At 34.9% G+C, this 16,196-nt stretch overlaps 2 protein-coding genes across 6 annotated transcripts in view; one reads left to right on the top strand and one right to left on the bottom strand.

Moving 5' to 3' along the window:
• Nucleotides 1-6,797, bottom strand: part of LOC112146933 (meiosis inhibitor protein 1) — an 80,619-nt gene extending 73,822 nt beyond the window's left edge. For all 5 annotated transcript variants that reach the window (XM_024273010.2, XM_024273011.2, XM_036213353.1 and 2 more), the window contains exons 1-6: nucleotides 6,684-6,797; nucleotides 6,293-6,453; nucleotides 6,009-6,132; nucleotides 5,293-5,343; nucleotides 4,370-4,443; nucleotides 2,847-2,952 (exon numbers count right to left, since the gene is read on the bottom strand). In XM_024273010.2, coding sequence (XP_024128778.1) covers nucleotides 2,847-2,952; nucleotides 4,370-4,443; nucleotides 5,293-5,343; nucleotides 6,009-6,132; nucleotides 6,293-6,445 — 508 coding nt within the window. In that variant the 5' untranslated portion in view covers nucleotides 6,446-6,453; nucleotides 6,684-6,797. The remainder of the gene's footprint in view (nucleotides 1-2,846; nucleotides 2,953-4,369; nucleotides 4,444-5,292; nucleotides 5,344-6,008; nucleotides 6,133-6,292; nucleotides 6,454-6,683) is intronic.
• Nucleotides 6,798-8,617: 1,820 nt separating this feature from the next.
• LOC112146935 (ankyrin repeat and fibronectin type-III domain-containing protein 1) overlaps nucleotides 8,618-16,196 on the top strand; it is a 22,265-nt gene continuing 14,686 nt past the window's right edge. Inside the window, exons 1-2 of the mRNA XM_036213352.1 lie at nucleotides 8,618-8,759; nucleotides 12,433-12,610. Coding sequence (XP_036069245.1) covers nucleotides 12,455-12,610 — 156 coding nt within the window. The 5' untranslated portion in view covers nucleotides 8,618-8,759; nucleotides 12,433-12,454. The remainder of the gene's footprint in view (nucleotides 8,760-12,432; nucleotides 12,611-16,196) is intronic.

Below are 16,196 nucleotides of genomic sequence, written 5' to 3'. Positions count from 1 at the left end.
TGATGAATTGTCATTTATATCCCAAAAGGAGAATGCCGTGTAAGAAATACTGCAGCAGTCAAACAGACAAATATGTGGTTCAAAATAATTAGGAAAATCAACCACAACAATATTATATATTGTTTTTAAAGTCATGTTAATAAAAAGTTTGGATGTAACGATTCTTCGGGAATCACCTGGAACACAACAAGGACTGATTATGAAAGGACTTGTGATCATTTCAGTATTATGAATAAATGTTTATTTGTATTGAAGACTTTTCTGTTTGTAGGAAAACAGACAGTTTGATGTAAGGAGCAAAAAGAAAACATATTTGGCCTTAAAATACCTTTAATTCATTGTGTTGAAGAAAAAAAAAATCAGAAAAAAATCTAAATTGTGACTTTAAAACTGTGAATTAAATCGTGGCTTGACTAAATCATTACATCCCTAATAAAAATCTTCTGATCTGATCTGATCTGCTGGTAAAACTTTAATTCGAACCTTTTATGTACTATAAATGACAGCAGTATAAATACCATTGAGTTATTTTAAAGATCTCCATTTGAAAACTTGTATTACATAACTTGTTATACTTTTAAATTATAAGTTTTAGTGGGATTTTTTTAGTGTTTATTTTTTTTATTTATTATTAGTCTTTTGTTTAAGAACTTAAAAACATTTAATTAACCTTGTGAATATCTTTCATATATATTTATCGGATTGTTTTTCCAAAAAAGAGCTGTGCATCTTTAGATTTCAGTGCTGTTATAATTAGAATCAACATTGTGCAAGTGCAGTTCTTTTTACCTTTAGTCTAGGCATAAGAAGCGGACTCAGAGCAGTATATTTCTTATGCTTTAGCTGCAAGGCTTTGCTGCACAGAGGGTAAAGACCGGTCTACCCTTTAAACTTTATGGTCTCTGCTGTTATTGCACAGAGGACAGGAGTCGTTGCACAGTAGCTCATTTTGTGATTAACAAGTGCAACAACACCTGCAAAAGTCCCAAAATTTGCCACTGGTTGCTGTTATAGACGAGAGCTGCTGTGGGAAAACCTGCTTATTATAGAAACACTTTCTACAAGTTTTGACATCTGTTGTTTATATCTCAGTAGGTGTGTTTGTGTGTTACTTAACATGTCGTCTGGGTTGATTCGTATGACGTCCAACTTTATTTAAACTGCCAACAAAGAATTCACAAAAGGCAAGGAAGCAGAAGGAAGCATCAAAAGTACCGGACATAACTGATCAGGGATGGTCACAGTTGATCTCGGCTCCTGGCCAAGTCATTCTAGCATCTCTATAAAATAACATAGTATACATTTATTTTAGTTTTAAGTTCAATAACCTCAAATTTTCTCGTCTTACTTAAACATTTCTGGGAAAAACACTAGACTTCAGGCCTAATGTGCTATTTCCTACTCTCATCTTCCTTGTTTGTTTTTCTTCTAATTTCCTCTCCTTTTTTTTTAAAGCTTCCTCTTTGTGCCCCTGCAATTTTCCCACAACCATTCTACAGACACAAACTGAAAGCCTGAAACACCAACAAATCAAACAAAAACAGAAAAAGAAGCAAAGATGTAAGAAAGAAAGAAAAAAAAGAGTCAGGGGTTCATTATTTTGACGAGATGACAAGCACAGAGTCCAAGAAAGAGTCAAATCTGTTGGGAGTTGAGTTTGTGTTGTCCCTGCCCTGCTGTTGTCGTTAGTCCAAACAGGCCCACAGAGATCGCTGAGTGACAGGCCACAGACAGACACACACCGTCAATAATGGCAGCCCACATCTTGTATCAGCATTAAAACAGAGAGAAAAAAAAACCCTGCATGAGTCTTCTCGGCAGAGCTTGTCAACCCATGAACCCAAATGTGTGGATGTGCTTTAAGCACAGCAAAACAGGTGGCATAATGGTTTATTTTTGACAGCAGACCTCTTGAATGTAAAGATAAGTAGTCAGGCGTAACACAAACACCTCACAACAAACAGGAGCTTCAGGCTGACCAACAAAGCTCATTAGGAGTAAAGCTGCGGTTCAGTGAGCGTACAGACGTCACCAGGAGGCTTAAAGCACAGATTGCATCAGTAGATATGGGGATGGAAAGCTTGATCATTCTTCTCCTTTTATGCTACTTTTTGTTATATAGGTAGATCTACACATGGTTGAGTGAATAAGTGCCTCAAGGTTTCAGCAAATACTGGCATGAAACTGGATATCCAAACAGAATTTCAGTTATTTCAGGTGTAGTGCAAGTAAAACACATGGAAAAACAGTTGGAGAGATGAAACTCAAGGAGTTCAGTTGAAAAACAAAGATTCAATTTGATTTTTTTCCCCAAAAAATTCCAGTAATAAGAGCAGACATTTAAATGATCAAGTATTTCAAAACTGAAAAAGGAGCCACATAAACCAGGTTAGGACTGAAAACACTCAGATCTAGATAAAATTGTCAAAATTAAATGTTTAGTCCAAACTACATTTTTTTTAATTAAACTAGCCAAAACTTCCCGAGGATTCTGAAATTCAGAAACTGTCATATAGATTTAAAATCAGAATTGTTATACAAGAAATTGAATGATGAAATATTATTTCCATATTGGTTTGCAGCAAAATAAATAGATCTAAACCAAATAATGGAACATGTGAAGCATTTTTAAATAATTATAAACATGAGGTGACATGATTTATCTCAAGTACAAAGGAAAAAAAATGATACTAAAGTGAACTTCAAAATATATTAAAACTAAGGTTAGAACAGAGTATTTTAACAAAATAAACATACAAATAAATTGATTATTTTTATAAAACTGTGTTGTTAGAGCATTTTACAACTAAACACATCAATAAAAGAGAAGAACATTTACTGCTCACCATATTGAGTCACAAGGCTATGGGCCACTTCAGGAACTGCTTTTACGAGGTTTCCCAAGAAACTGAATGTAGGCAGAGATCTCTTCACACTGAGCCCGGTATTCACCTGAACAGAGATGCACCAAATAACAATCAATATTTCACTACAATAGTGTACATACACTTACAGAGACATAATGCACGTTACTAAACATCTGTTATAAAGCATGGAGCACAACTAAATTATACGGTAAAAAAAAAAAAAAAATAGAATATTTATAGCTTTTAAATTGTCAAGTTTCCATTTACAGTAGTAGAGTTTTAATTTACTCTTTTTACAACAGTTACATTCAGACAAAAAAGTTTTCCTTATTTAAAATTATAACTTTAGCTAGTTTGCAAAATTCTAACTAAATTAAGTTTAATAAACTTTTAAAAATATATGGGAATCGTCTAAGGTCCCACTCCAAACTTTCAAGCTCTTTAGAGGTGCTCCCAGTAGTCTTTTCATTATGATTATGTCTTTTTTTTTGCCAAAATTTAATGTAAAAAAAACTGTCATTTTCTAGGACATATGGGCAGGACCATTAGTGTGGAGCAAGCCTGCCTCCTCTCACCGTCACCCATCCACCCATATGTTGACACGCTCTCCCACTAGCTTACAGCCCCTTACCTTCCCAACCTAACATTAGTAGTGCAACAAAAATGGCGAGCAATATTGGAGCTGTCCAGCCATACAGCTTTGACCCAGATGCCAGGTTGGGAGAGGAAAACAAAGTCGAACATGAATCCATATGTCTGCAAGAGGATGCATCAGAATGGAGAGGAGCTGGGAGCTTGTGGCCCGCCCAATGTATTTTCTACATCACAAATACAATCTTTCTCAAATGGCAGTTTTTGTCTGCTCCGGATTCACAACAATTTGAACAAAGAAATACGTAGAATGCAATTTTGATCTTAAATTTCTTTTTATATGTCCTCCATCATGAGAAAAATGTTTTGAAGTACCCAAAGTTAACCTATAGAATAGATGTGACCACTAGCAGGAAGTTTAATAAATTAATGGCCAATATAATTACTGATTTTTTTTTTTATTAATTTGTTTTAACTGATTCAATACACTGTATGTCTGTTTTGGCCCCAATTCCATAAGAAATATGCAAAATGTTAACATTCAAATAAGACTATATCAGATTATCATTAGTATGACATGCACAAGGTAAGGGGGTTAATTCAATTCATTTAACACAAAAATTGACAGTGTGGTAATATTAGGGTTTTCTGTCATTGTTTAATGAACTCATAACTAATTTTTCTTTGCTGCATGATGATGCTACTCTACTTTCACACACACCCCAGGTGGCACAACAACAGCAGGAGGTAGACAGGAGCACCATCTGTTTACTAAACAGCAATTTGAGGATAGGATGTTGATGAAGCAAATACTGTTAAAAACTTTATGATATGATGTTCAGCTTGTTCCTGCGCCTGCCTGCGCACATTAGTGGGATGAGTGTGTCTGTATGTGGTTACATTTGCCTCACCTGTTTTTGAATCTCATCCAAAACAAAGTGAAATGAGAGGTCATTCCTGAACTCTGAAAGCAGCTGGACCAGCACTAAAAAAAAACAAACAGCACAAAAGTACACAAGAAAGAAATACACAAACACAACAAAGGGAAGCATCTGTCCAATACAGGTAAAAGAAATGTGATTTTTCTGCAGAAAAACAATATATAGCTTAAAAGTACTTAAGAATAATTCCTCTGCTGATGCATATGTTTCAGTAGTTTTCTTCTACTCCACTGACATTTTGATGCAAGTCTTATTATTTGTATCATATTTTGACTCTGCCTTAGCTGTTTTAAGCAATAGTTTGTATAACTATACATTTATAACCATCTGCCAAGCCTTGGGTATCTGTGTTGTAGAAAATCAACATTTACAGGCAGAAAAATCTGCAATATCACAAATAAAATTTCCATTGGTGGTGTAAAAGTAAAAGATGAAAGTCTGTTATAATGAAAAATAAATCATAACACCACTTTTTTAGTAGTATTTTGATCTTTGACTGCACCACAATGTCACACATTTCAATGAAAATACCCCAAAATTAGTATTTTCATTGAAGTTATTGGATTAAATTAAAACTAAATTCATTAGAATAATTTATTACAGGTCACGATTGATTAATCACGCAAATAATTAATTGCATTACAGCACAATTTTGAATAAACTCATTGCAATAAAGTAAAAAAATGCTTTCAAAAAGAGTAGATGTAACCATTGTTACAAGCTACCCTTATTGCAGAAGTCTGTCTCTGTGTGTTTTTACAAAACATCAAGGATAGTCTGAATATGTAACTACAATTTCTCCATGAATATCTTAAGTGTCCGTGTATTTGCATATGAATGTGCGCGCACAAACACTCGTACAGAATCTAAACCACAAAGAGACTTCACTCAACCTTGATCAGTCTTTTCCAGAGTGATAGGGTTCTCCACAGTTTGAAGCATCCCTAGGAAAGAAAAATCATCAACAATGAGATTAAAACAATTTCCAAACTTCATAAAATGCAAATACTCCATAATAAATGAAAATTTTAGTGTGTTTCCCTGTGTATAAAAAAACAGAATCCCTAGTTAAAAAGCAAGAAAGAAAAATAGGAAGTTGTTCCACTGCTGTGAATACAATTGCATCTGTAACATCGACAGAAGCAGGCAGGAAAAATAAATAGTGGGGTATGAGAAAGTCTATTTTAAACATCAGTGCACAATGAGCTTCATCTATTTTCTGTGTTTTACTATTCCATTACAACAGGGCTTTGTTGATATGCCTGTTTCTAACTGTGTAGGCACTATATAAAAAAGCCATCAACATTGCTCAGAGAAACAAACTGTAATCATAATCTAGCATAATAATGGAACTGCAAAGAAGTGATCCATTACAGAGATTTCCAATACTACACAGACAAATTCATGCCATTAAGATGTTCAAACATCTACTGGTGAATAAAGCTGCTAAACATTAATCTTTGTACAGCTCAAAGACATTAAATAATCTGTTCAATTTAACAATTACAGTTCAATATGTATTTTTCTTTTTTATTGATGGAAATTTTAAGTTAAGTGCTTCTTGATTGTTTCCCATTTCTTAGGCTTTGTTTAATTTGAATTTTCTTACCTAAAAGTGTAGCTATTAGATGCAGAGCAACCCTGTGGTCTTGTAAGAGAAGCTCTCTCAGGGCTCCAGGGGAACTTTTAAGAATGCCGCTTACAGTAGACAATGCAAAAGACTTTCTCACCGACTGCATCACAAAATCAGAGAATTTAAAAGGCAAAATAGAACAAAAGAGAAGATATTTTCATTAGCAGCATCAATCAATCCTTTTCTGAGGAACAAAACAAACTATTCATGGTTATTACCTTGAAGGTTAAGAATGAAAAAGAAAACTGAGTAATTCTTACCGAAATGTCTTCAGCTTCCATCATTTCCACCGCACAGGCAACACAGAACAGCAGCTCAGTCCCGTCAGAAAGCTGGAGCTGGGCGCTCCATTTCGAACAATGTCTGAAGTGGACATTCTCAAGAACAACGTCGCCTCCTTGTAATGTTGTCATTTCATCAACTACAGCAGAAAACCAAAAAGAAATGTGGCTTAGTTAATCAATTTAAACACCCTAAACAAGTGAAGCTAGCAAAACGGAAGGAGCTAGCTTATGTTAGCACAACTAACAATGTTAACAATAATAAAATAAGTTAAACATTTAGCTCTAGTTTTGCTTTTAACTTTTACACTCTGAAAAAAACTCGAATACTTGGACAGAAAATAGACTTAAAATATAAAAGAGTAAATACCTGACTGCTGCTAAAATAGTTGACGTTCTTTTGGCGCGAAAGTCAAAATTCAAAACTTTATTGACAATAGAACATTCAGCAACAGTGATTTTTTTTTTCAACCTTTATGTAACAAGACAACGGCCGGGCCCATTCAGATTTTCAAAGTTTCAAACTTATAAGGTCAGCAACGGAAATCTCAATAATAATAATAATAAATAAGTACAGTGTTGAAAAAAACAAAGACAAATAAAGAAATAATTACATAAAAAGTAAAGCTCTAAAATAAAATATAACTATAAAACTATAACAATTAGAAGCATATGTATTGTTCAAATGACTTTGTTTAATGAAAGTAATCAAACAAATGCTTTATAATTTTTTCAAAGATATTTAGTGTTATCAATTATAAAAAAAAATGGGCTTATCTTTATTCAAGAAATAAACTTTACAACATTATGTGTGCTGTTTGCTTTTTAGCAACTAAGCCTTTTCAAGTGCACAGTTTTTAGATAAAAGAAATATATTACAGTTTTTATTTTAAAAACAACCGGATTCCTTTTCTGTTTTTAATTTTGGATGAGAAAACTGGCAAAACACTATGTCTCAGTGGCAAAATATTTGAGCTATCTGCTTTCACATGAAATATGTGTTAATCCTTTCATGCATGAAAGTCACTGCAGTGTACAGAACGTTTTGATAGTATATCAAAGCTTTCTTTTGGTATATATACACCATTTGATTTGATGGGAAGCTAGATCCTATGATGATTGATGTTGAGTTCAATGAATGCTACTTTTGTTACACTATTCTCAATTCAAAGGAATTTTCTTTAACAATATCTGAGACAAATAGACTCATAGAGATAGAGGAACCACTATTAAAACATTCTATCATATTTCAAATTATGTATTTATACCCATAAATTACCATATAACTACATTGATGTTTGGTGGACAGATAAAAATATCTTTATAGAATTTAAAGATTTTACACAGTAAAATGTAAGAGAACATGAAATGGAGGATAGGGTCAGGGGGGAGAAAATGATTTGCTAAGAATGATCAAAGTTTTTTCAGTTTAAACATTGTGAGACTATTTTAAGAACACTTTCCAGTTTCAGTCGATGCTGAAATCACTAGTGTTGCTTTAAAATGACTGAATATAAAATGCATTCTTTGCTATGCAGTTATTGATTATTTGTAACATTTTGCTTGAAATGCTTGGTTTGTAAAAAGTGTTGAATCACTAGTCCAGCACTTTGTCCAGATTGTCCCTGGTATGCTATTTGTGTGTGTGTATTTGTTTGTACCTCCTTCAGCTTTCATGCAGTGTTTAGCTTATTGTCAATACTTGTTCTCTATCCTTGGTCACATTCAAGACAAAAACACTGCTTCTAAAAAGGATGCCAGCACAAAACACTTTACTGATAATTATCCTTGTATTTATCATTTATTGAAAACTGTCAAATATTAAATTAGAGCACTGAAAAAACATTCTTGAGGTGTTTCTGGGATTACTTACATTTTTAACCAGTAGTGGCAACATAAATGATCTCTTGGGAAAGCCATCTTCACAAAAACTGTATAAGAATAAATTCATTATGTTTTTTTTCTCTTTCAGTGCTGTGAATTTGTGTTCATAACAATTAAACTAAGGTACAGGTCCAATTCAGTTACATACATTACTGGAATAATCAGCTAAAATTGTTCAATAATACAGAAAAAAATATGGCAAAATGCTGGTAGATCCACTGTCATGCATTCATCACTTATTTTCCTGCAAACACAACCTAAAAGTCATTCATCAATTATATTTTTAGTTGTTTTGTTGTTTTTATTACCAAATAAACTTCAGTGATGCATAACATGCTCTCAGTGTCTAGAAATGGGATGCATGAGTCTTCTTTGAAGTACCGGTTAGTTGTGAAGGCCACAATTTGGTTGTCACCATGACAACAACACCTGTGGGGTTGAAGCGGGACTGTGGTGGTGATGTGGGGGCGACTATCAGCTTTGACAAACATCAATTTATTAACTCTGCATGTCTGTTTCTCTACAAACTGCATCCGAATGCCAGCAGAGCTCTCCCTCCCAGGTGTGTGTTTTTGAATAACAAGGTAAATGAGATGGTGTGAGCTCCTGCAGTGAACCCATCACTCATTGTTTGTTGGTGACTAATAGTTGTTAAATTTAGCAATGTGTACTTGCAAGTAAATTCCAGGTTGAATGTGGCTTATTGGGTCAGATATGAGAGGAAAATATAGAGCAGGCAGATTGAAGAAAGCAAGAAATTGGCAGCTTTTTTTTCCATGCATGTCTGGACAGTAGTTTAGATGCAGCGGTAAGCAAGGCTTAAAATGGAAACTTTGTGCACAATGTGGTGGGCTTTACTTTCTTTCAAATCTTGAGTCACTTCCTCTGTCCCCCACTCAACCCCACGTACTGACACGCAAGTTTTCTGTTCTATACTAATGCAGGAGTCAGCTGTGGGGTTGCTGAGCAAATCACCTTCCTCAAATAATCATCAAAATCTATGTTTTTCACACTGTTGGTGTCAAATTACAAGTTATTCATGTAAACTAGTACCTGCAGCAGTCACGTGACCTAAATCCTCCTCTTCTTACGAGTCATTAAATTATTCTACAGGCCAATTCCTGATTCTTTTCTACCTTTTATCAACTCAAGTGTCCTCACACTTGGTTCTTTCGATCTATTTCTCAGTTGTACTTCACGTTTGAGGGTTTTTTTCCCCGCCATGGCTTTGTTCGAGGAAATGGGCGGAACTGAAACGCTCGCGCATGTTAGAGTTTTTTTCAACTGCGTCCCGCTGCTGTGGTGATGCGTTCAGGTGCTCTGCGTCCACTAAGCTCAGAAGTTTCTGAAGCCGGCGCAACGGATTTTACCGCGTAAAGAGGAGAGACATTCATGAGAAATAAAAGTTGGTTATGTCTAACAGTGGACGAAAGGCCGAGTGAAGTAAACAACCGACACTTGGTAAGAGAGTAAAACTTTTAATCTAAATTTTAACACGTTTATTACAACTCATTTTAAGCGACTGCATTCTTATTTTATGTTAAATGGTTTTCTCTCGCTTATTTCATTTGTAGCTGTTATGTTTGTTTAATTTTAATAGTTTCCATTTACCCCAAATGCATCTTTTTGTAGATTTAACACATTTTTTGTTTAATTCTTTAAATAAAGAAATACATTCAGTTTAAAACCTGTCCTTAAACAAATAAGAATTTAAAATATCAGGCATAAATGACAAAACTATATTTTTATGGACCGTATGCAAGTTTTTTTTAACAAGTGGAGCCAACTATTGATGACTTGTAACAGAGTTTAAAAAAGTACCTCCAAAAATAATTTAGACAATCATCTGCAGTGTCAAAAAATGAACCCAGACTCACTTCTATTATTCATCAGGATAAATCAGGTGTCAAATGGTACATGTCTGCAGAAAATATCAATGGGGAAGACAGTGAGGATAGAACCAGTTGCTGCTAGTTTTCAATTTGGTGAAACCAAAAAGCCATTAAAAAAGATTTTGAACCCAATGATTTCTCAATTTGATTCATAAAGAGGAGATTTTTAGAAACAATTCAAGGTTGGATTTTAGTTAAGAGCCTCTAAAGTCAGCTTTGTTCCATTTAAGTCACGAAGATCATTCGAGTTTGATGGTTTGTGCAGAATATTTCCTATAATATATGTATATATATATTTTTTACAATATCTAAGTGGTGTCTTGAACAGAAGATTAAATAAATATAAGGTATTTGTGATATAAATGTCCAAATTACAAAACTGCTCCCTTTTGCCACCCATTTAAGATCAATGTTTACTTCTTTTTTACGTTGCATATCTATTTTTAAAATTATAAATATGCATTTCATATTATTATATAATTATGTGTTGATGATTTTTTTTCTTTACAATAATTGTCATGTTTTTGATTTAGGAAAAAGTGGTGGAGTTGTGTTTAAGCAGGTGTGTCTCTCCCAGCAAGTTTTAGCCAGTTTTGAGCCAGATTCAAACCAGCTCTTAGCTCAACTGGACCTGCTGAGAGTCAGCTGATAAGCTGTGCATAAAACAGTCTGTCATTTAACAAACTCTGCATGTACATGCCAAGAATATCACAAAATATAAAGAATATAACCCAGAAAATCAGGCAAAAATCATGGTTTAAAATTTGATTTACAGAGTTTATTGGTTTTTATCTTTAATTTAAAAATGAAAACACACAACTACATTCATTGCTGTAATATGGGTTGAATGATGCTCACCACAGCTAAAATAAAGACTTTAGATAACAAACTATAACCGAGTAAGGTGATAGGCTTCAGTCTGCGGTTCTTTCTAACAAGCAGCAGTGCTGCATAACTTCCTGGGGGAACGGCGGTATTAGTCATCAGCTGTTTCCACGTAATGCTGACTTTGAGAGCCACGGCATTTAGAAGACAGACGAAGCGGAAAGGGTGTTTGCAAAATATCGGCAGCTCTGAACACGTCAAACTGTACAGAGGTTTAGAAAAAAAAAAAAAAAAACAGACCCACAACCTCAGATGCAAATGAAAACCACAGCAAATAGGTGGAGCGTGTCTGTTTATACGCTTGTTTCTTGAACTCTCTTGACTGGAGGGTTAGCACAGTTTCCAAACACCTGTTTACCTTTTCTTATCTTATGTCAAACAGCAAACATTAGCTTATCCCCTGATGGATTGTCTCACCAGCACTTTCAGCAAATTTTACTGGATGTGGTAAACAATTAGGGGAAAAAGTGAACCAAAAACAGTGGCGTTACCCTCATGCTTTCAGGATCCACGTGAAGACGGCGTGCAGGTACTCTGCAATCTTGTGGGTCAAACTGGGAGCTGACGTGGTCACACTGAGGCCTCATTTCAATCCTCATGCACCTGGGGAGTATTTGCTTTCTCACCGGGACAGGCCGCTTTTTAGCAGATCGAGACCTCATTTGATGTGAAACAGAAACAGACTTTTGAGGCTTTCATTTATGTGAAAAGGCTGCGGCAAAAAGGGTGTGATTGTCCTGCTCCTACAAAGATGCACTTCTTATTTTTACTCTCGCAGTAACGTTGATTGAAATAAGACACAGAAGTTTCCGAGCTCGTACGCTGAAAAGAGAAAGAAGATAGAGAAGTTAAGGCAACCGACTGACAAAGAGAAGAAACTCACTGACTGATGAGGCTAAGCTGCTCTGCCTGAGTGCATTTTGGAAACTAATGTAGATTTTCAGGCACAAAGTAGCTGACTGTGTTGCTGAAAAGGCAAAGGAGCTGCAGATGAAGTCATTCATTATCATTACTGTTTTGTTGAATCATTTTTGTCCACAGGCAGATGATATACAACGAAGGAATCCTGTCTCTTCATTGAGTTTGCCATTCTTTAATTAAACTGATGGATCTGTAGCTTTTTGAACTCCACCAAGTTCAACAAAAAGAAAAAAAAGAACAATAGAGAGAAAAGAGAAGGGGTTGAAAAGAAATAGATTTTTGTGCAGCCTGAACAGGACTAATAGTTTTTTTCTTTCTATCCAAGCACATAATGACACTCAATCTTCATCCTTCAAGTTGGAAGAAAATTGTCTTCACTGCAGAAGAAAAAACCTCTCTTTGTGTATCTCAGCTTGGATCCAATCGGACTCTAATTTCCGTTCCTCTTTCTTTCATATTCAAGATCCCAATTTTCCTTAATGTTGGGTCAATCTGAAGACACTTTCCTGCTAACATCTCTTCCTGGTGTCTCCTCAGACCTCTTCCCTCATCTCCTGTCATGTCCATGAGGAACCCACCTCAGCGCCGGCGCTCTCTGGGACCCGTCTCGCCCAAACGGATCTACAGAAACCTTTCTGTCAGACTGAGGGGAGGAGAATCGTCAGTTTCCGAGGAGGTGGATGTACCCAAACGCTCCAGCAAGCCTGCAGAAGCAGTAAGATGTGTTTTGATGTTATTTTTAGGTGAAGGTCTGGTCTGGCAGCTACATCTCACTTCAAACATTTTTATAGTACCACCTTTCTGTACTTGACTACTACATCTCAGGAACAACTTACTTTACTCCTGATGCACCACCTACCTATCACTGGTGCAATTTGACTACAAATTTGGGGTGAAAAGTAAGCATTGAGAAAATTTGTAGCAGTCTCATAAATCATTGGGCTCATTCACAAACAACAACAACTGATACAATGAAAGCAGTCCTTTTAGAACAAATTCACCTGAATGTATTCTTTCTTTTTGTAAAACTCAAAATCAAAGAGGTTCTCCTCTGTGCGGCTCTGTGGTGGAGTGGTTAGCTTGGTAGTAACCCTGTGAGCCTGAAGAGGAATAAGCAGGTGTAGAAAATGGATGGATGGATGGAAAAATGAGCAGTCCGACAACATTAATAGACTAAAAAGAAGTTAAAGAAATGAGACTGAGGTCACTTGAGGCCTTCACTGAGACACTGCTCTTAAATCTCTGGTATAAACTCGTACCAAATGCACCAACAATTTAAAAAATCAATAAAGGAAATAGTAGTAATACATGCATGTTTTATCATAACAAAGGAAAAATTGAACAAAATCGGCAAAAAAAAAATTGTGGGGTCAAAAGATTTAGAGAAAATAATAGTTAATCTGAGCATCTCTGCTTTATTGTTTCTGAATTTGCTGCTTTGATGTTTCACAGAATACTAGTTTCAGAATGCGCTTTAACCTTTTCTTCAAAGAGAAAATTTGCTGGTTAAAAAGCATCAAAATAATTTAAATGTGGGAACTACAAAAGAAACACATTTACAGACGTTTTCTGTCTTTTACTTTAAGAAGAACAAACATGGACAGCATGAGGATAACGTTATGTGTAGGAAGGGCTGAAATATTAGTTTAGAGCCACAGGTTCTTCAGCAAAACATGGTGGTGGAAGCATGATGCTGTGGGACAGTTTTGCTTATTAGAGCTCAGAAAACCGGGGACAAGTTTTTTTTGTTTTTTCTATATATATTCTTAAAGTAATTTAAATAAGCACACTTAGTTTCGTTTTTTTGCTTTTAACTTGTCAGTGTTTTTGTAGTGGCCAAAGTGAGGCCTGAGGGCTGAAGAGACATGGCCATTACATAGTTAACCTCAAGATGTGAAAGGTGATCAATATGAAATAGAGGAGTTACAGGTGTTGCCTTATCTAAATTAATTCACATTTATGCCAAAATGGAAGAAAGCAAAATTTATTTAAACACTTTTCATAGAAATAAATCACAAAGTGTTCAAAAATACAAATCAAAACTACATAAATCAAGATAAAAGAGATATTTTTTCTAGAGATAAAGCAAACATAAAACTTTCCAACATAAAAACTTACTTTTAGGTCAAAGCCTAGTTAAATCAACAGGTGTTCATGTACAATTCAAAAGCCTCATCTGAGTTAAAAGATCTAAGAACAGAAGGTTCAGGAATTGTTAAGATGGGCCTTAAAATCAATTTTCTTTAAATATATAAAAACTTTACAGTATTTGCTTAAAATATTAATAAAACAATATGAAAATGCTAATAAACATTTCCAATTTATATATTAAAAATGTAAATTAATATAAAAATGAAATGACTTAGTGTAAAGTTGAAAACAGATCCTAAATTAGGAGTTTGCAGGATGGTATCGATAGACTAGATTCTGTTTACTTTTATTTTGTGTCCTCTTTCAGAGTTCAGATCCTCAAATCTTTAGAAAATCTTTTTAAGACTTCTTCAAGGTCCATGCTGACTCACTGTAACATAGAATTGAACTGAAAAGATTTGACAGAAAACATGAGAAAATATCTCCACAGGAAAATACAGTAGCTCCTTCTTAAATACGTATTTTAATGTATTGATCTGCTTAAATAAAATGACATGAAAGAATCATACACTGTAAAAAGTGAAACATCAAGTAACAAAAGCTCTATAATTTGTTACAGTTAAAAAGATGAGTTTTTTGTCAAATGTTTAAATTGAGTATGCATTCAACTTAGAATTTAAATGTGATGACGACTAATAATTTTAAATATAACAAATTATACAACTTTTGTTAGTTGATACATTGTTTAACTTTTTACAGTGTAGTAACTTTTTTCTCTATTATATTCACCCAAATGTATGCGTCCTGCCCTTAACATCCCACAAAGTGTTAATCTGAAAAGAGGCAGACATTGTAGAAAACAAGAGTCCCAAACGCAGATAGAGAGCGGTGTTTTTGTAAAGGGCACTTCTGCACTGTGTCCTTATTTTGTTTTGACCAAACACATCACAATTCCTTCATGCCACTGGAAATGCGGTGACCTTTTCTTATAGTGCAAAGTGTAAGCACTTTGAATTACTTCCATAGATGAAAGATGGTATACAAATAAATCAGGTTTGCCTTCTGCAGATTGTTGGTCAAAAAATTAATTTATTAAACAATATTCATAATGATTTGTGACAAATGGCATTTGGAAAATACAAGAGTGAAATGAGAGAGTTATATTAGTGCAAAACTAATGCTTTATTTAGGATTAAAAACACAAATAGATATGTTTAAAAGCATAAAATTTGAATACCTTTTTTAAATTTAACTTTTTTTCCTGCAGTCACTGCTAATGTAGATTTTTCGCTAAAATCACCTTTAGGTTCAAAAGCATCCTTGAAATAGGTTTGATCATGAATTCAGGGCGGCCGTAGTGCAGTGGTAGGGCGGTCGACTCCTGATCAGGAGTGAGCGGGTTCGACTCCCGCCTTGCCCGCCCATGTGTCGAAGTGTCCTTGGGCAAGACACTGAACCCCGAATTGCCTCTGGTGGGAGGTTGGCGCCAGTGTTCGGCAGCGGAGCCACGTGTGAATGTGCGTGTGAATGGGTGAATGGGTGAATGGGTTTGTGACTGTGAAGCGCTTTGGGCCCTCGAAGGAGGGTAGAAAGCGCTATACAAGTATACGCCATTTACCATTCAGTTCTTACACAGCTATTCAGTAAAAAATGTAGCTTTTATTGTATTTTTTAAACATATTTTTAACCATATTTCTTATTTTTTGGGGGGTAGACTTTAATGTAATTGCTAAGTTTATGTTTTTTATGTGAGTTTTAGACCCATTAGCTTTATTTTCTATGATTTGAGACATTTTTTTTTTGTTTCAGTCATGTTCTATTGTATTTTATTTTTTCCTCCAATCACATTTTTACCTGATTTCATTTAATATTCACGCTCAGTTGCTTCTCTTGTAGATGGTTAGTGGAGTTCATGGTTTTGTCAGTGTCGGGTCAGTTGTTGTCACCCTTTTTTTGCATCCTTGTCCCAAAGTTTTGTCATCTTTGAGTTTATTTTTCTCCATAAAGTTTATGTTTATTTATTAAAGCTTAGGTCCCTGTCAGAAGGTGGGGATCCTGTGTTTTGGAGCCAGCACCACCTTTCAAGACATAAACAGGGTTGCATTTAGTTTCAAAACATTGCTGAAAAAACGGGAAAAATGGCTGTATTTCATTGAAATTAAACTTTTAAAACAAGTTCATTTCTTACTTAATCTTTGGTTCCCTCAAGT

The sequence above is a fragment of the Oryzias melastigma genome, linkage group LG8 (genome assembly GCF_002922805.2).
Source record: "Oryzias melastigma strain HK-1 linkage group LG8, ASM292280v2, whole genome shotgun sequence".
In the NCBI taxonomy this organism is placed as follows: Eukaryota; Metazoa; Chordata; class Actinopteri; order Beloniformes; family Adrianichthyidae; genus Oryzias; species Oryzias melastigma.
The sequence above is the reverse complement of the archived record's forward strand: the minus strand, read 5'-3'. Positions and strand labels throughout refer to the sequence as shown.